The following is a 19,886-nucleotide window of genomic DNA, read 5'->3' on the forward strand; positions in this document are numbered from 1 at the left end:
GATCTTTCCTGCTTTCTCTTGTGGGCATTTAGTGCTATAAATTTCCCTGTACACACTGCTTTAAATGTGTCCCAGAGATTCTGGTATGTTGTATCTTTGTTCTCATTGGTTTCAAAGAACATCTTTATTTCTGCTTTCATTTCGTTATGTACCCAGTAGTCATTCAGGAGCAGGTTGTTCAGTTTCCATGTCGTTGAGCGGTTTTGATTGAGTTTCTTAGTCCTGAGTTCTAGTTTGATTGCACTGTGGTCTGAGAGACAGTTTGTTATAATTTCTGTTCTTTTACATTTGCTGAGGAGTGCTTTACTTCCAATTATGTGGTCAATTTTGGAATAAGTGCGATGTGGTGCTGAGAAGAATGTATATTCTGTTGATTTGGGGTGGAGAGTTCTATAGATGTCTATTAGGTCCGCTTGGTGCAGAGATGAGTTCAATTCCTGGATATCCTTGTTAACTTTCTGTCTCGTTGATCTGTCTAATGTTGACAGTGGAGTGTTGAAGTCTCCCATTATTATTGTATGGGAGTCTAAGTCTCTTTGTAAGTCTCTAAGGACTTGCTTTATGAATGTGGGTGCTCCTGTATTGGGTGCATAGATATTTAGGAGAGTTAGCTCTTCCTGTTGAATTGATCCCTTTACCATTATGTAATGGCCTTCTTTGTCTCTTTTGATCTTTGATGGTTTAAAGTCTGTTTTATCAGAGACTAGGATTGCAACCCCTGCTTTTTTATGTTCTCCATTTGCTTGGTAGATCTTCCTCCATCCCTTTATTTTGAGCCTATGTATGTCTCTGCATGTGAGATGGGTCTCCTGAATACAGCAGACTGATGGGTCTTGACTCTTTATCCAGTTTGCCAGTCTGTGTCTTTTAATTGGAGCATTTAGTCCATTTACATTTAAGGTTAATATTGTTATGTGTGAACTTGATCCTGCCATTATGATATTAACTGGTTATTTTGCTCGTTAGTTGATGCAGTTTCTTCCTAACCTCGATGGTCTTTACATTTTGGCATGTTTTTGCAATGGCTGGTACCGGTTGTTCCTTTCCATGTTTAGGGCTTCCTTCAGGTCTCTTGTAAGGCAGGCCTGGTGGTGACAAAATCTCTAAGCATTTGCTTATCTGTAAAGGATTTTATTTCTCCTTCACTGATGAAACTTAGTTTGGCTGGATATGAAATTCTGGGTTGAAAATTCTTTTCTTTAAGAACGTTGAATATTGGCCCCCACTCTCTTCTGGCTTGTAGAGTTTCTGCCGAGAGATCTGCTGTTAGTCTGATGGGCTTCCCTTTGTGGGTAACCCGGCCTTTCTCTCTGGCTGCCCTTAAGATTTTTTCCTTCATTTCAACTTTGGTGAATCTGGCAATTATGTGTCTTGGAGTTGCTCTTCTGGAGGAGTATCTTTGTGGCGTTCTCTGTATTTCCTGAATTTGAATGTTGGCCTGCCCTACTAGGTTGGGGAAGTTCTCCTGGATGATATCCTGAAGAGTGTTTTCCAACTTGGTTCCATTTTCCCCCTCACTTTCAGGCACCCCAATCAGACGTAGATTTGGCCTTTTCACATAATCCCATACTTCTTGAAGGCTTTGTTCATTTCTTTTTCTTCTTTTTTCTTTTGGTTTCTCTTCTCGCTTCATTTCATTCATTTGATCCTCAATCGCTAATACTCTTTCTTCCAGTTGATCGAGTTGGTTACTGAAGCTTGTGCATTTGTCACGTATTTCTCGTGTCATGGTTTTCATCTCTGTCATTTTGTTTATGATCTTCTCTGCATTAATTAGTCTAGCTGTCAATTCTTCCACTCTCTTTTCAAGATTTTTAGTTTCTTTGCGCTGGGTACATAATTCCTCCTTTAGCTCTGAGAAGTTTGATGGACTGAAGCCTTCTTCTCTCATCTCGTCAAAGTCATTCTCTGACCAGCTTTGATCCGTTGCTGGCGATGGGCTGCGCTCCTTTGCAGGGGGAGATGCGCTCTTATTTTTTGAATTTCCAGCTTTTCTGCCCTGCTTTCTCCCCATCTTTGTGGTTTTATCTGTCTCTGGTCTTTGATGATGGTGACATACTGATGGGGTTTTGGTATAGGTGTCCTTCCTGTTTGATAGTTTTCCGTCTGACAGTCAGAAGGACTGTCTGTTGGTCTGTTGGAGATTGCTTGAGGTCCACTCCAGACCCTGTTTGCCTGGGTATCAGCAGCAGAGGTTGCCGAAGATAGAATATTGCTGAACAGCGAGTGTACCTGTCTGATTCTTCCTTTGGAAGTTTCCTCTCAGGGGTGACTCCACTCTGTGAGGTGTGGGGTGTCAGACTGCCCCTAGTGGGGTATGTCTCCCAGCTAGGCTACTCAGGGGTCAGGGACCCACCTGAGCAGGCAGTCTTTCCGTTCTCGGATCTCAACCTCCACGTTGGGAGATCCACGGCTCTCCCCAAAGCTGTCAGACAGAGTCGTTCGCGTCTGCACCGGCCCCCGCTGCTTCCCCTATTGGACTTCAGCTCTGGGCTGTCCCCAGAGGTGGAGTCTACAGAGACAGGCAGGCTTCCTTGAGCTGCTGTGAGCTCCACCCAGTTCAAGCTTCCCAGCGGCTTTGTTTACCTACTTAAGCCTCAGCAATGGCGGGCGCCCCTCCCCCAGCCTCGCTGCTGCCTTGCGGATAGATTGCCGCAGACTGCTGAGTTAGCAGTGAGGGAGGCTCCGTGGGCGTGGGACCCTCCCGGCCAGGTGTGGGATATATTCTCCTGGTGTGCCTGTTTCCTTAAAGCGCAGTATTGGGGTGGGAGTTACCCGATTTTCCAGGTGTTGTGTGTCTCAGTTCCCCTGGCTAGGAAAACGGATTTCCTTCCCCCTTGCGCTTCCAGGTGAGGCGATCCCTCGCCCTGCTTCAGCTCTCGCTGGTCAGGCTGCAGCAGCTGACCAGCACCGATTGTCCGGCACTCCCTAGTGAGATGACCCCAGTACCTCAGTTGAAAATGCAGAAATCACCGGTCTTCTGTGTCGCTCGCGCTGGGAGTTGGAGACTGGAGCTGTTCCTATTCGGCCATCTTGCTCCGCCCCCTCATATTTAGTAATTTTAAAATTGCAATTGCATACTTTGTTGAGCTTAATCGGTGAGAGTTACGTTAGAGATGCTTTCCTCTAGACAACGTATGCTTGTATCTGCCTGGTATCAGGGGCCCTAAAAAGCTCTTTAATTTCTTGGTTTGGGGTTTCTTTGACCATATGGAGAGTGTAAGGCTGAATTCCATACTTGACGGGGGCAGGCATCTGATACATTTCAAGGGGTCATTATTATGTTTCCATCTAGAGCCAGTGTGGAGACAGTGTTCTTGATAGATTTCTTTTGCTAGCATCAGGATTTTTCCTAGGCCACGCTTGCCTAGGATGTAGCCATCTTCAAGCATCCTGCTTTAGGATGTGAATGCCAAATTTAACTCACCTACTTCCAGTGGCTCATGGCTTAATCTTCCATTCCCTACTTTGTTATACAGATTTACCTTCAGGCAAGCCCAGTTTTTGCCTTTGCTTACATTTCACATTTAGTTTTCAGCTCACTCCACTTCTTTTTTGAAATGCGTTTGGAATTTCTCTTTCTTGTAATCTAAGCTGGGTGTTAAAAATAAACTTATTGTAATTTATCTAAGATTTAATAGTATGGCATAAGAAAGGCTTTTTAGAGGCTGGGCTCAATGGCTCACGCCTGTAATCCCAGCACTATGGGAGGCTGAGGTGGGTGGATAACAGGGTCAGGAGTTCAAGACCAGCCTGGCCAACATGGTGAAACCCTGTCTCTACTAAAAATACAGAAATTAGCTGGGCATGGTGGTGTGGAGGTTGCAGTTAGCCAAGATTGCCCCACTGCACTCCATCTAGCTTGGGTGACAGAGCAAGACTCCCTCTTAAAAAAAACAAAATAAAACAAAACAAAAACAAAAGACTTTTTAGAGTATCTAGTTTATACTGCTAGATGCGGAAACCAAAAGTAATCTTTTAGAAATGTGAAATAGTTTACATCACTCTTCTGCTTAAGATCCTTCAGTGGCTTTTTCTCACACTTAAAATGTACAAACAATCTTGGCCTACAAAGCCCAGAGCTGGTCCCTAGCTTAGCCCACATGGCTCCCCACTCTGCCACCTTGCCGTTCCCAGTCTGGCATGCCTTCTGCTTTTTTCACATTTGGCTTTTAAACGTTTGTTCAGGTCTCACTCTAAATGCCACCTTTTCGTGGAGTCCTTACCTGATTCCTCTCTCCATTTCTCTATCAATCACCCTGTTTTAATTCTCTTTAGGGCACCTGTTATTAGCTGACATTTTCCTGTCTATTGTGTGTCTTCCCCTACTAGAACATAAGACCTATGAAAGGCAAGCAGGGTTTTGTGTGATTCACCACTATCTTCTCAGAGTTTAGAACAGTTCTTGGCACATAGTAGAAACTCAATATATATTTGTTAAATCATTAGAGCTGAGCGTTGACTACTTATTCCCTTGAGACAGGACCTAGGCTCTTCAGTGCTCCATAGTTCCCACTACTTCCTTATAAAAATTTATTTAAAAAATTATTATTTTTTTTTATTTTCGGAGAAAGGATCTCACTATATTGCCTAGGCTGGTCTCAAACTCCTGGACTCAAGTGATCCATCCACCTTGGCCTCCCAAAGTGCTGGGATTATAGGCCACTGTGCCAGGCCAGTTCCCACTATGCCCTATTATCTCCCCAGCTGAGCTTGCTTTGTGAATTTATTGGCCCTTGCATGCATTTGAATTTTCAATCTCTGCTCACAAATGTCACTCTAATTGTCTTCAGGATCTTCAGAGCAGACACTTCGTCTTATGTTTCTTTTCTTCCTTCAGTGTCTTGCGTATAGTAGGAGGGGAAGGAATGAACATTCATTGAATATCCCCTACCTACCTGTCAAGCACAACAACACTATAGTTTAATTGACATCCTTACAACAATGCTATGGAGCTGAGTGATATTATTTATGTCTCTTTTACCAATGAGGACACTGAGGCTTAGAGTTGTTCAGAGGCGTATAGTAAACCAAGGATCAGGGATTGGAACCCACCCAGACAACATATACCCAGTATCAAGTGTTGTTGCTTCATATACCCAGTATGAAGGGTTGCTCATGTGCGAGGAACAGTTGGTTGTTTTCAATTTGCAAAGGGGAGACTGGGCAATTGGATATTGCAGGTCAAGTTTTACTTGAGTAGTCCAGCTGTTTATTTAGTTATCAATTTCATTCCACTGAGTGTATGGAGAATTAGCTGGAGATATTCCTACATTTGGCTAGGAGAGGCTTTGGAGATGTTAACCATGCCTTCTACATGAGAGTCCTGCTGTTGACAGATATGGAATCCAGCAGGAGGGAGATTTTCTGAGATAGTTACTTCAATGGAACCATCAGCTGTCACCAGATCACTGGACAAAGACAGAAACTGAATACACCAAATATGTACCACACCACCAAAAATTCTTTTAAGTAACAAAATCTTATTTTTATTTTTGTTTTTTTTACAGAAATTCACATATTCCAACAAATTTCTTTACATTTCCTGGACCTTAAAAAAATTACACACAACTTTTGGACACAATACAACAGAACAGAATGAGAAAGGGAGTCACTTTTTTTGTTTTTTTTTTAAAAAGATAAAAACCTACTTCTTATATTTAATTAACATTTAGTGATTTACATATGTATTACCTATATACAAATGGTACATCGTCAATGACCCATCTTCAGAGCACTGTGGTATGCTAAATTACACTTAGGTTTTATGGCAAAAACTTTTTTAAAACATTCGCATGTGGATAGGAAGTACTTTCTTAGTTTTGTTTACACCACTGTTAGTGATGTAGGACTCCTGATGGAATTTGTAGTTTGCATGGATTAGAGAAAGCCAATACCTTTTGTTTTTATTGTAGATAAAGTAGACAGGTACTTCCCTTCAAATAAAATATGAATTATTGAAAAGTTGTGTGTAATTAAATGTAGTAAGTAGGGTGTTATGGTTGCAGTAGGGAGCTAATACTTAAAGCAACAAATAATCCTCAGAATGATTAATACTTTAGTTGTAGATACTAAGTATTCCCTTAATTTGGTTCTTTAGAAAAGCCACATCTCTGTGAATTGGGTTTTACTCCTTTGAGCATACCTGTTATATGCTTTTAGCCATTTGAAACATAACGCCAATTATGTTTCATGCCATTTATGGTGAAAAGATGGCCTGCACCAGAAACATTTGGCTAAAATAGGAATGTGGTCCTAACAGAGAGAGGGTAAGAGAAGTGAACCCTGATCTGTATCACTTCCTGTGTTATCCTCCATCTGATGTTCTAGCGATATATACTGATTTGTTCTTAATTTTGAATATATGAATAAAAGCATTCTACATGTCCATGTTTTCTGCTCAGGAATAGAACATGGTTTGGCTTCCACTAAGTACCCTTCCACAAGTACATTTTAGCTTGTGGTCATTCTTAGGTAATGGGCGATTTCAATGTTAAATATTTCTTTGTTGTTGGATATTGGCGGGATATGTGGTGAGGGTGGTGACAGGGGAAGGCTGGGAGCAAATGGTTGCTGAAGTCAACTGGTTAGTTGTTAACTCCTTCCAGATGTCAGCCAACTAAAATGAATCTGAGTACTTTTGAAACCAACATTAGTAAACAAAAAGGTAACTTATTCCTACCGAGTTTTTTTCAGCCTGTATAAGTATATAGTCATTTATTTCTAAGGCTATTAATTATTATTTATTTTGTTAGTACCACTTACTATTATTTAGAAATATCTTTAATGGAATGATTTCTAAAAAATAAAAATGAGTGCCCGTCAGTAAGGGAAATAGAAGATATGAATTTCTGATAACATGTATGGCAAAGAAATAGGAAAAACATAGGAGATATTTTAGATACCTATTTATAAAGTATATTAAATTCCTACGCATGTACTAGGGAGAATTAGAAAAAATGTATTTATTTGATAGTAGCCTATAATATTACATGTGAGCATCCAAGGTGAAAATGAACTTTTTCTATATTTTTCAGAGTTCCTTGATGCTGTTTCCTGAAAGATAGGGAAATCTATGTTGCTTGGGAACCTATGATGTAAAGATGTACTTCCTGTAATGCACAGCTTGATGGAGTAATAGTATATGGCATAAACGCTCTCTCAGTAATGACTTGTATGGACAGATTGAACAATACAGACTTGGTAAAAAGTTTGAAGCATTACGTCTCTTAATAACTGAGTGGTTGTAACTGATTACACAGTGAAGTAAATGAATAGTAGAGATGAAGAATCAAAGGTCACGGCTCCTATGAAAACATTCAGAGTCATTTTCTAAGATGCTTCCTCAATAAATGACACTTGATCAGCCTCTTGGCTAATGAGATCAGAATAATTTAGAACTAACTGCCTTTTTAAAAATTCTGTTGAAAGGTTAAAGCTTTTTGTTTTCAGTTTGATTTAAAAAGGACAGTTTACAAACCTCAGTACGTATATATTTTACATGTTAACTCTAGAGCATTTATATTCCTCTTCCTGTAATATATTTCCTGAATATGATTTTTCATGAATGTTTTCTGATCTTATCCAAGGACAGTTTCCAATGAGCTGGTGTTTAATCCGTGATCACATCTCTTTCCAGAAAATCACTCCCATCTCTGCTGATCTAGATTTAGAAAGTGCGTTGACAAGTGAATGTTCCATTCTTGTTCATATTCATCTCTATACTCTGATCTCTCTCAGGCGTATTCCTTCTTGATGTTGATGTACAAAAGCTGTTATTCGATTTGTTTAGCTGTTATTCGATTTGTTTTGTGCTCATTCTAGAGAATATTGGCTTAGCAGAACTGCAGAAATGGGAAGGAAGAGAAAGAAAAAGGGTGAGGGGAGAGAAAAAAATGCATCATTTTCCGTCTGCAAGATTTTTGTGCATAATATTTGTCATGGAAAAACTATACCAATGAATGGTTCAAATGCATTTTGCATTTGTTACCAAACAATACTGAAAAGTTTGAGATTTCTGTTCCATTCAACCCACAGTACAGTCTTCCCAGCAAGAAGAACATGTGTATTCCCTCCATCTGGGTCAAGATTAACAGGCTGCTTTGAAGGAGCAAGGAAAAATGTGGACAGTTCCCAAGACACTGACTTTCCTGCTCAGCATGGAAAAATGTGTCACTTGAGTGTTTTCCTTTTCTTTCCAAGTTTTATTTATTTTGAACTCAATATTATAGCAGCTACAAAAGAATTATTATAAAGATTAATCACCCACAATTCAATCACTTCTTTTTTTTTTTTTTTTTTTGAGACGGAGTCTCGCTCTGTCGCCCAGGCTGGAGTGCAGTGGCCGGATCTCAGCTCACTGCAAGCTCCGCCTCCTGGGTTTACGCCATTCTCCTGCCTCAGCCTCCCGAGTAGCTGGGACTACAGGCGCCCGCCACCTCGCCCGGCTAGTTTTTTTTTGTATTTTTTAGTAGAGACGGGGTTTCACCATGTTAGCCAGGATGGTCTCGATCTCCTGACCTCGTGATCCGCCCGTCTCGGCCTCCCAAAGTGCTGGGATTATAGGCTTGAGCCACCGCGACCGGCCTAATTCAATCACTTCGACACAAATTTTCCTCCTATATTTCTTTCCATTCCTTATCAAAATGTGCAATTATTTTATACAATTGTAATTACAGTATAGATGACACTTTAAACATTTTAACATTACATTAAAGACAATTTTCTACATTTCCACTGTCCGTATCATCAGTATGTTTCTTTTATTATTTATTTACTTAATTTATAATATAGAGACAGGGTTTCACCATGTTGCCCAGGCTGATCTCAAACTCCTGAGCTAAAGTGATCCACCTTCCCCAGCCTCCCAGGGTATCGGGATGACAGGTGTGAGCTACTATGCCCCACCACCAGCATGACTTTTCAATGGCCGTGTAATATTCTGCTTCATTCTCATTCCTTCCCACTCTATGCTCAATATTCCATTCGCAACTGTTTCACTATTGTCAGACATATAGGTAGGTTTCTGATTTATTATTATAAATATGAATATCTTTTATATAAAGATCTATTTATATTTTAAAATGTTTCTTGACTGGGCGTTATGGCTCACACTTGTAATCCCAGCATTTTGGGAAGCTGAGATGGGAGGATCTTTTGAGCTCAGGAGTTTGAAATCAGCTTGTAGTCATCATAGAGAAACCCCATCTCTACAAAACATACAAAAATTAGCCGAGTGTGGTGGTGCGCCTGTAGTCCCAGCTACTCAAGGGGCTGACATGGGAGGATCGCTTGAGCCTGGGAGGTCGGTTGTGGTGAGCCACAGTGCAGATTGCGCCACTGCACTCTAGCCTGGGTGACAGAGTGTAGATCGCACCACTGCACTCCAGCCTGGGTGACAGAGTAAGACCCTCCCTGTCACACACAAAACAATTTGTTTCTTTTGGATGAATTCTCAGGGAATAATTACTTTTCCTTTTCTCCAACAGATTAGGGACTGATCCTGTATCAACACAACTAGACCTCATACAGTATGATTAACCCTATTCTTTGAATGATTTTCATAGATTTTTGTCACTGTGAACCAGGGCTTAAGGGTATCTTATATATCAGGAAGTTGGGTAAATACACCTAGCTGGTCATGGTGTGGCATATTTGGGCCAAAAGGAAACAGCCTGTTAGGCTTTGCATCACAGAGCACTTTATTTTTTATTTATTTATTTTTAGTTTTATTTACTTTTGAGATGGAGTCTCACTGTCACCCAGGCCAGAGTGCAGTGGAATGATCTTGGTTCACTGCAACCTCTGCCTCCCAGGTTCAAGCCATTCTTCTGCCTCAGCCTCTCGAGTAGCTGGGATTACAGGCATGTGCCACCACACCTGGCTGATTTTTGTATTTTTGGTAGAGACAGGTTTTACCATGTTGGCCAGGCTGGTCTCGAACTCCTGACCTCAAGTGGTCCACCCGCCTCGACCTACCAAAGTGCTGGGATTATAGGCATGAGCCACTGTGCCCGGCCGAGGTTTTGCATCACAAAGCACTTCAAAACACGGGATAAGATACGGTTTCTGAATGTGTGCTAGAGAATCCTCTGGATCATTCTGTTGTTGCTTTTGGTATGTTCCCCGTTGTTTTTCAACACACTTAAAAATATCATATCCACATTATGATCTTAATGAACTTCTCTCAGCAAGAGAACTCACAGTTACTTTAATGTACCCAGACTACACAGAGGATAATTGAAATATGATCATGTCGTAATGATGATTAGTTTATAATGATTATCTGAGATTGAGTCATGCTGGCAGAAGCCCTACGGAAAGGAATACTTTCTTTAGATATTATTAAAAGCAAAACAATCAACCACTGTGGAAAGCAGTTTGGAAATTTCTCCAATAACTTAAAACAGAACTATCATTCATCCCAGCAATCCCATTAGTGGATATATGCCCAAAGGAAAATAAATCCTTCTACCAAAAAGACACATGCACTCATATGTTTGTTGCAGCACTATTAATAATAGCAAAGACATGGGATCAACCTAGGTGCCTATCAGTAGTGGACTGGATAAAGAAAATGTGGTACATATACACCATGGAATACTATGTGGCCATTAAAAAAATTGGCTGGGCACTGTGGCTCATGCCTGTAATCCCAGCACTTTGGGAGGCCAAGGTGGGCGGATCATCTGAGGTCAGGAGTTTGAAACCAGCCTGGTCAACATGGCGAAAACCCATCTCTACTAAAAATACAAAAATTAGCTAGGCATGGTGGCAGGCACCTATAGTTCCAGCTACTAAGGAGGCTGAGGCAGGAGAATCACTTGAACCCGGGAGGCAGTGGTTGCAGTGAGCCGAGATCACACCACTGCACTCCAGCCTGGGTGACAGAGCAAGACTCTGTTTCCAACAAAAAAAAAAAAAAAAAAGTGTAAGTAGAGGGATGAATAGGGAGATCACAGAGGGCCATCTATGTGTGTGGGGCAGGGGAAAAGGGGGGCAGGAGGGTAGTCCTCATTTTCTTGAGGTTCTCAAGTAAGTACATGCCTAATTTCATAATAGAAAATCCTGCTTTGGTGTGAATCATTTGTTGGCATCCATGAACCAGAGACTCCCTGTTTCTCTCTCCTTGGTGCTAAGCTGCCTGGTTTGACTTCATGACATCACAGGATGAAGGAAAAGTATGAGATTGCCAAAAAGGAAGTACATATATCTAAGGCTGCATCCCAGGCAGGGTGAGACCTGTTCTCAGTGGGCTGGGAAGGGAGCAGTGAGTTTTGAAAGGGCTTTATATCAGACCCCAGGACAGTGACACCCATACCTGCGGGAAGAAGCAGGGAAAAGGAAGCCTCTGGCAGGGTAGACGTCTCTCTGGGAAGATCCTGAGCTCTCTTACAGGAAGGGAACATCTGTGGCCAGTTCCACAAAACTTTCTCCTTCATCATCTGGGCCCACAGCCTGGGACCTGACCAGAACAGGTCATTCATCAACAACCTTTCTTGAATCTGCTCTGGTCTTAGGTCACCTGTGGCCTTCATACAGCCAAATCCCTCATTAGATTCCTTGTTGTAATCTAACTTTTCTTTTTTTTTTTTGAGACGGAGTCTCACTCTGTCGCCCAGGCTGGAGTGCAGTGGCATTATCTTGGCTCACTGCAACTTCTGTCTCCCGGGTTCAAGCGATTCTCTTGCCTCAGCTTCCCGAGTAGCTGGGATTACAGGTGCATGCCACCAAGCCCAGCTAATTTTTTATTTTTAATAGAGACGGGGTTTCACCATGTTGGCCAGGCTGGTCCCGAACTCCTGAGCTCAGGTGATCCGCCCACCTCAGCCTCCCAAAGTGCTGGGATAACAGGAGTGAGCCACTGCGCCTGGCCTAATCTCACTATTGATTAGTCAGTCCTTCATTCCTAAAGCTCTCTTATTCTTCTCCCTCCTCCTCCTCCTCCTCCTCCTCTTCCTCTTCTTTTTGAGACAGGGTCTTGCTCTGTGACTCAGGCTTCTTGACTATAGTGGCATGATCATAGCTCACTGCAGCCTCTACCACCTCCAGGCTCAAATGATCCTCCCACCTCAGCCTCCCACATAACTGGGACCACAGGCACGTGTTACTATGCCCAGCTAATTTTAAATTTTTTTGTAGAGATGGGGTCTCATTATGTTGCCCAGGCTGGTCTCAAACTCCTGGACTCAAGTGATCCTCCCACCTTGGCCTCCTGAAGTGTTGGGATTACAAGCATGAGCCACTGCACCTGGCCATTAAAGGTTTCTTCTTTGTTGAGTATTGTCAACCTTGGGACTGTGTACTTCTGACCCACAGTATCTGTGGTGGGCAGGGAGCTGAGAGTAAGTGGGAAAATGAAAGTGTGAAGCCAGTGAGCCAGGCCTGGAATAGGGAGAGGCAAGTGAGTGCTTAGGGTATAAAATTTAAGGAGCTCACTTGCAGGGTCATGCAAGTGTGAGGTGAGTGTTTCTTTAAAACTTGCAGGGCCAGTCGCGGTGGCTCATGCTTGTAATCCCAGCACTATGGGAGCCTAAGGTGGCAGGATCGCTTGACCCAGGAGTTCAAGACAGCCTTGGCAACAAAACGAGATGCTGTTTCTACAAAAAATAAAAAAGAAATTAGCCAGGTATGATGGTGCACACCAGTGGTCCCAGCTACTTGAGAGGTTTAGGTGGGAGGATCATTTGAGACCAGGAGGTCAAGGCTGCAGTGAGCCATGAATGCACTACTGCATTCCAGACTGGGTGACAGAGCGAGACCCTCTCTCAAAAAACAAACAAACAAACAAAAAACAAAAAGCTTGCCCCCTAGATACCTAGCTTGCCTCACCCTAATCCCAGCCTTGCCCATGAGTGCACGCTGCTCATCAGAAGGCCTGCTGGGCATGTTTGCTTGGATTTGAGTTACTTAGACACTGCCACCAGAGCATTTTTTTCTTCCTACCGCATGACACCACCATGCAACAGAAACCCCAGGGCATGCATAAGTTCTGCAGACTCTTAGGCTGAATAATAACAACCAGTGGTGATCAGAATACAACGACTTCCCAAAGAGTATCAGGAAAACACTTTGTTGGGGGAGTAAAATTAGAATGTTATTACAACTACTTAGATGGTATGCACAATGAGGAGTTCTCCACCTGAAGGCTTGGCAAGGGCTAGCTCTTCAAACAGATTTGTGAAAAGAGTAAGTGGAAGGAAATAAAAGTCAGAATTTTCCTCTCCAGATGTGGCCATCACTTCTTCAGTCTTAAGACCGTGAGACACCAGGACAATTTGCAGAACTTGGTGGAAGCATCAGTGTGGTGTAATTGCCACTTCGTGAAACATTCTGCTCTTTTAAAAACTTTGCTAACATTTCCCAGGCACCGTGGATGTTGCCTATCAGGGGAGGTAATTTAAAAGATGTCACATTCTCTCAGGTTTGTACAGAGCAGAAATGAATAGATAAGTCATTCAATGCTGCTTTGGATCTTTGTTCAGTCAGGTTTGTCCTTGTAACATGTCATGGGCTCGGAGTTGCCCATGTTACATTTCCAAAGGGCTCTTTGCAAATCCTTTTCAAAGCTGTCATTTGAATCACTGCTCATGAGCGCAGCATTTATAATGGCCCCATTGTCCAGGCTATCTAAATGCTACTTGGCTGAATTTTCTATGTGTTTACAGATGTTGAAATGTCTCCTGTGGTTGGTTTCTGCTCGTTGTTCCCATCTGACATTTTTAATTAGGCTCTGGAGCCCCCACAGTCAGGAGAGCTGGGAAGCAGGCACTGAGTGAGAAAAATCTTTGGAGGGAGCAGTCAGGCTTTGGGCAGAATGGCTACCTGAATCTTTGTTGTAAAAATGAGTAAAGGAGGAATTCCAGGCCATCTTTTTCCTCATTGTTGGAACAAGCTTTGTCGTTTTCCCCAACTCTATTGTTTCAAACGGCACCTACTTTTTTTTTTTTTTTTTTTTGAGACGGAGTCTTGCTCTGCGGTCCAGGCTGGAGTGCAGTGGTGCGATCTCGGCTCACTGCAAGCTCTGCCTTCCCGGGTTCACGCCATTCTCCTGCCTCAGCCTACGAGTAGCTGGGACTGCAGGCGCGCACCACCATGCCCGGCTAATTTTTTGCATTTTTAGTAGAGACGGGATTTCACCGTGTTAGCCAGGATTGTCTCGATCTCCTGACCTCGTGATCCGCCCGCCTTGGCCTCCCAAAGTGCTGGGATTACAGGTGTGAGCCACCGTGCCTGGCCTCGGCACCTACTTCTAACAGGGACTTCTGCTACTCTTCATCTCTGAGAGGTGGAGTACAGTCTCCCAGAAAGAATATCTCATCATCAGTTTCCTCAGGTGCTCTCTGCATCATGCGCCCCACAGTGTGTGTGGCAGATTAAAGATGACTGCAGATTCTTTGACATTCCTCCATGGAGAGGTGGGGTCTATGCTCCCTTTCCCTTGAATCTGGGCTTTAAGAGTCCTGGCACTTTCTTTCCTTCTTTCTGGTAAAAAAAAAAAAAAAACCCAACATAATAACACTTACTATCTTAGCAGTTTTTAAGTGTACAGTTCAGTAGTGTTAAATATATTTACATTGTTGTAAAACAGGTCTCCAGAACTTTTTCATTTTGCAAAACTAAAATGTTATACCTGTTGAACAGCTCCCCACTCCCCACTTCCCTCCTTTTTTTTTTTTTTCGAGACAGAGTCTAGCTTTGTCACCCAGGCTGGAGTACAGTGTTGCAATCCAATCTCTGCTCACCACAACCTCTGCCTCCCAGGCTCAAGCTATCTTCACACCTTAGCCTCCCGAGTAGCTGGGAGTATAGACATGAGCCACCATGCCCAGCTAATTTTTGTAGTTTTTATAGAGATGGGGTTTCACATGTTGCCTAGGCTGGTCTTGAACTCCTGGGCTCAAGTGATCCACCCACTTCATCTTTCCCCAGTCCTGGGATTACAGGCCACAGTGTGGCTACTTTTCCTTTCTCTAGCCCCCAGTAACCACTATTTTACTTTCTGATTCTATGAATTTGACTATTTTAGGTACCTCATACTAGTGGAATAATATAGTATATAGCTTTTTGTGACTAGCTTATTTCACTTTGCCTAATGTCCTCAAGGTTCACTCATGTAGCATTTGACAGAATTTCCTTCTTTTTATGGCTAGATAATGTTCCATTGTGTGTATGTCTATATCACATTTTTTTATCCATTCATCCATTGATGGATACTGGGTTGCTTCTACCTCTTGGCTATTGTGAATAATGGTGTAGTCAACATGGGTATGCAAATATCTTTGAGATTCTGTTTTCAGTTCTTTTGGATATACAGTATACCTGGAAGTGGGACTGCTGCATTGTACGGTGGTTCTATTTTTAATTATTTCAGGAACCCCCCCATACTATTTTCCATAGAGGTTGTACCATCTTACAATCCCACCAGCAGTGCACAAGGGTTTCCATTTCCTCATATTTCACCAGTACTTGTAATTTTCTGTTTAGGTTTTTTTTTTTTTTTTTTTTTGAGACGGAGTTTCGCTCTTGTTGCCCAGGCTGGAGTGCAATGGCATGATCTCGGCTCACTGCAACCTCCACCTCCCACGTTCAAGTGAGTCTCCTGCCTCAGCCTCCCGAGTAGCTGGGATTACAGGCATGCGCCACCACACCTGGCTAATTTTGTAGTTTTAGTAGAGATGGGGTTTCTCCATGTTGGTCAGGCTGGTCTCGAACTCCCGACCTCAGGTGATCCACCCACCTCGGTCTCCCAAAGTGCTGGGGTTCAGGTGTGAGCCACTGCACCCAGTCTTCTGTTTTTTTTTTTTTGTCTTGTTTTTTAATAGGACCCATTCTAAGGGATGTGAGGTGATATCTCATTGTGGTTTTGACATGCATTTCTTTGATAATTAGTGATGTTAAGGATCTTTTGAATGCTAGCAGTTTTTGATTCCCCTGGTGGAGTGACCCCATGGAGAGGCCTTGGTAATATTATACATGGAGGGGGAGAGGAGGCCAGCTGAGCTCAGCTTTCCAGCCATCCCTGCTAGGGGGCCTGCATGTGAGTGAGCCATCTTGGACCCTCCAGATCACCCAGCCACCAGCTGAATGCCACCAAGTTACTCCAGTTGATGGTACGTGGAGCAGAAGAATTGCCCAGCTGAAGTCTCCCCAGATTCCTGATCCACACAATTGTGAAATATAATAAAAATTGTTGTTTTAATCCATTAAGTTTCTGGATAATTTGTTTTGCAGTAATAGGTAACTGACCAGTGGACAAATGTCCTTTCTTTGACAGTGGTTTAGATTTGCTGTATTAAATATACTGTAATGACATGTATGGTTGGACAGTCGATACAATGCTCACAGGTCAGAAAGAGAGCCACAATCATTGACTCATTGTTTTCTTCCTGACATGCAACTTCTAGAGGAGCAATACCTGAACCTCTAACCTCTACTTTCTGGTCTACACATATTCTCTGGGCAATCATTGGTATGTCCCTCAAGTGGTCTAACTGCTGGGGGTTCGGATCTGTACTGAACATAAATGCATGTTCACACTATACTTTTGGGCTGAATGGTTGTTAACTGATCAAAATTAGTTTTATAGATTATTATAGCTTTGTAGATAAATTTGTTGTGGTTGTTTGTAATTGGCCAGTGGATTGCTGAAGACTTAGGTCTTTACTTGTATGCCACCCTCCCACTCATCAATCCACCCTCTCTGACCCTGTACTGCATATGACGCTGGAAGACAGCTGGACAGGAGGCTACACCCCAGTTACCAGCCCTAAATATATTCTCTAATGCCTTCTCATGCTAACCAAAAGGACTACACTAGTATAATACTTTTTTCTCAGACTTATAATTTAGTTTGCAGCTAAATTTTTAGTTGCTCACAGCCAAGCTTTCTAAACAGGCTATGCATGTGACTGTCTGCTTGGTGGCACCTATAGTGTCACTGACATGTGCTGAGGAAGGAGATAGGGACGGGGGAGAAAAGAAAGATGAAAGTGTTGTCATCTTTGACTCTTTCAGGACCAGTGACTGGGTTTTTGAACAGAAAGCAAGATGCAAAGTAGAAATAACTTACTCCCAAAGACTCTCACCACCCTCTTTGTCATAGCTCATTTTGGTTTCTTTCTATCATATTACCATTTATTTGCTTCATAGTGCTACTTATGATCTATAATTATCTCATGTATCTTTGTTTTCTGTTCTTCTCCCACGCCAGAATGTGAGTTCCATGCCATCAAAACCTCCTCTATATTGCTCACTCCTGCACCCCCAGCTCCTAGCTAAGTGCTTGATTTATGTCAGGTGATCATTAAACACTTGCTGAACAAATGGAAGAGATATGAAATAAAATAATATCTTCGGCCGGGCATGGTGGCTCACACCTGTAATCCCAGCACTTTGGGAGGCCATGGTGGTGGATCATTTGAGGCCAGGAGCTTGAGACTCGCCTGGCCAACACGGTGAAACCCTGTGTCTACTAAAAATACAAAAATTAGCTGGGTGTGGTAGTGCATGCCTGTAATCCCAGCTACTAGGGAGGCTGAGGCAGGAGAATTGCTTGAACCCAGAGGCAGAAGTTGCAGTGAACTAAGATCTCACCACTGCAATCTAGCTTGGGAGACAGTGAGATGCTGTCAAAAAAACCAAAAAGTATCTTCATCTTCTCACCAATAATAATCCACTAGGTCAGTGCTTCTCAAACTTCAATATGCATAAGATTCATCTATGTATCTTGTTAAAAATGCAGATTTTGATTCAGTAGGTCTTCTGGGGCAGAGCCTGAGTGCATGCATTTCTTTATTTTTTCTTTCTTTCTTTTTTTTGAAACAGTGTCCTGCTCTGTTTCCCAGGCTGGAGTGCAATGGCATGATCTTGCCTCACTACAGTCTCAACCTCCTGGCTCAAGCGATCCTCCTACCTCTGCCTCCAGAGTAGCTAGTACTACAAGCACGCATCATGAGGCCTGACTAATTTTGCTTGCTTTTTGTAGAGATGAGATCTCATTACATTGCCCAGGTTGGTCTTGATTCTGACTCTTGGGCTCAAGCAATCCACCTGCCTCGGTCTCCCAAATTGCTAGGATCACAGGCGTGAGCCGCCATACCTGATAAGAACTTACATTTCTAACCATCTCCTGGGTGACACTGATACTGCTGGCCAGGTACCATGCTTTCAGAAGCAAGACATTGGACCAAGCTCCCTGAGGCAGATTGTCCTATTCACCTTTGTATTCCCAGCCTAATAAGGTGCTTGGTGTATAACAGGTACTCAAAAATTGTTTGTTAAATGAATGGATAAAACTACAAGGTGGTGGCTCACACTGTAATCCCAGCACTTGGGGAGGCTGAGGCGTGTGAATGCCTTGAGGCTAGAAGTTCAAGACCAGTCTGGGCAACATGGCAAAACCTTGTGTCTATGAAAAATACAAAAATTATCCAGGTGTGGTGGTGTGCACCTGCAATCCCAGTTACTTGAGAGGCTGAGGCATGAGAATTGCTTGAACCCGGGAGGTGGAGGTTGCAGTGAGCCGAGATCGTGCCACTGCACTCCAGCCTGGGAAACAGAGTGAGATTCTGTCTCAAAAACAAACAAACAAATGAACACTAAATGAAGCACAGGAATATATGAAAAACCTAGCAAAGCAAATCTCAAGTGACTGGTAGAGACAGTAAGTGACCTGCAATCTCACTGTGGACTTTTGGGGGCTTTTGAGTTTTTTCACCTGCATTAAGGAGTGGGGCAGAGGGAGCAGAGGTGGGAAAGGACTTTCTCATCCTAAGCCCACAGATGGAAGAGATTTCATCACTTGGTTGCAATAATAATTTTTTTCCAGTATGAATATGTAGAGAGGCATCTAGGAAATGAGTGAAGAAGGTACCATTTGCGACAGTCCTTGCATATTTTCTTTCCTTTCTTCTCCTAGATTTTTCTTCTTTTTTAAAAACTATTTTGTCTTATTTTTATTTTTTTGAGAGAGGGTCTCCAGGCTGAACTCCAGTGGTGCAATCACCGCTCACTGCAGATTTGACCCGGGCTGAAGTGATCCTTCCATCTCAGCCTCCTGAGTAGCTGGGATTACAGGTGTGCACCACCACGCCTGGCTAATTTTTAATTTTTTTGTAGACGGGGTTTCACCATGTTGCCCAGGCTGATCTTGAACTCCTGGGCTCTAGCAATCTGCCCGCCTTGGCCTCCCAAAGTGCTGGGATTAAAGGCATGAGCCACTGCACATAGCCAGGTTCTTCTTAATATCTTCTGCCTTAACCTTTATATTTTCTGCCTTTCTTGTTGGCTCTCTTGTTCTCTCTTTCTGTCTCCTCCTGTCTCCCTTTGGATCTGACATACTGATTTCAACACTGGAGAGATGGAGGATAATTACTAAAATTGTTCTTCTAGTTACTTATGCAGATCTTTGCTGAGAAGGGGCAGAAAATGGCCTAAGATTCAGGCCTTGATAATTCTGTGCTATTTCTGTATGCAGTGGACAATTAGACTTCGACACAAGGCATAACACTTTCTCATGTGTTTTTTTCTTTGGAAAGTAAGTATTTCACAAGAAGGGATTTCAATTAATTCATGAACATCTCTTTCTCTTTTTCTTTCACTCCTCCTCCTTAAGGAACATTGTGAAATATATTAAAAGCAAGAAAACAGGCACAATTACTTGGTAGGCCTTACCCAGGCACACTGAATATAGAATGTTGCTGCTGATCTATACATCCTAATAATATTCACTGTCCAGTTTTGGCATGAAGTCATTCCGTATTTTACAAAGGTTGAAATAAACCTTTTCTTTCTCTACTACCTTTACGGAAACATTTTCTGGGTTGGGAGAAGATGTTGTTATTAATTATATTACCTAAACAATGTATATTGATATATCTGTGTTT

At 42.6% G+C, this 19,886-nt stretch overlaps 1 protein-coding gene across 1 annotated transcript in view; it reads right to left on the reverse strand.

The window, feature by feature from the left end:
- Positions 1 to 5,466: 5,466 nt before the first annotated feature.
- LHFPL3 (LHFPL tetraspan subfamily member 3) overlaps positions 5,467 to 19,886 on the reverse strand; it is a 646,233-nt gene continuing 631,813 nt past the window's right edge. The window contains exon 3 of the mRNA XM_033193216.1: positions 5,467 to 7,844. Coding sequence (XP_033049107.1) covers positions 7,816 to 7,844 — 29 coding nt within the window. The 3' untranslated portion in view covers positions 5,467 to 7,815. The remainder of the gene's footprint in view (positions 7,845 to 19,886) is intronic.

This window comes from Trachypithecus francoisi, unplaced genomic scaffold (assembly GCF_009764315.1).
Source record: "Trachypithecus francoisi isolate TF-2019V2 unplaced genomic scaffold, Tfra_2.0 Lachesis_group4, whole genome shotgun sequence".
Taxonomy (NCBI): Eukaryota; Metazoa; Chordata; class Mammalia; order Primates; family Cercopithecidae; genus Trachypithecus; species Trachypithecus francoisi.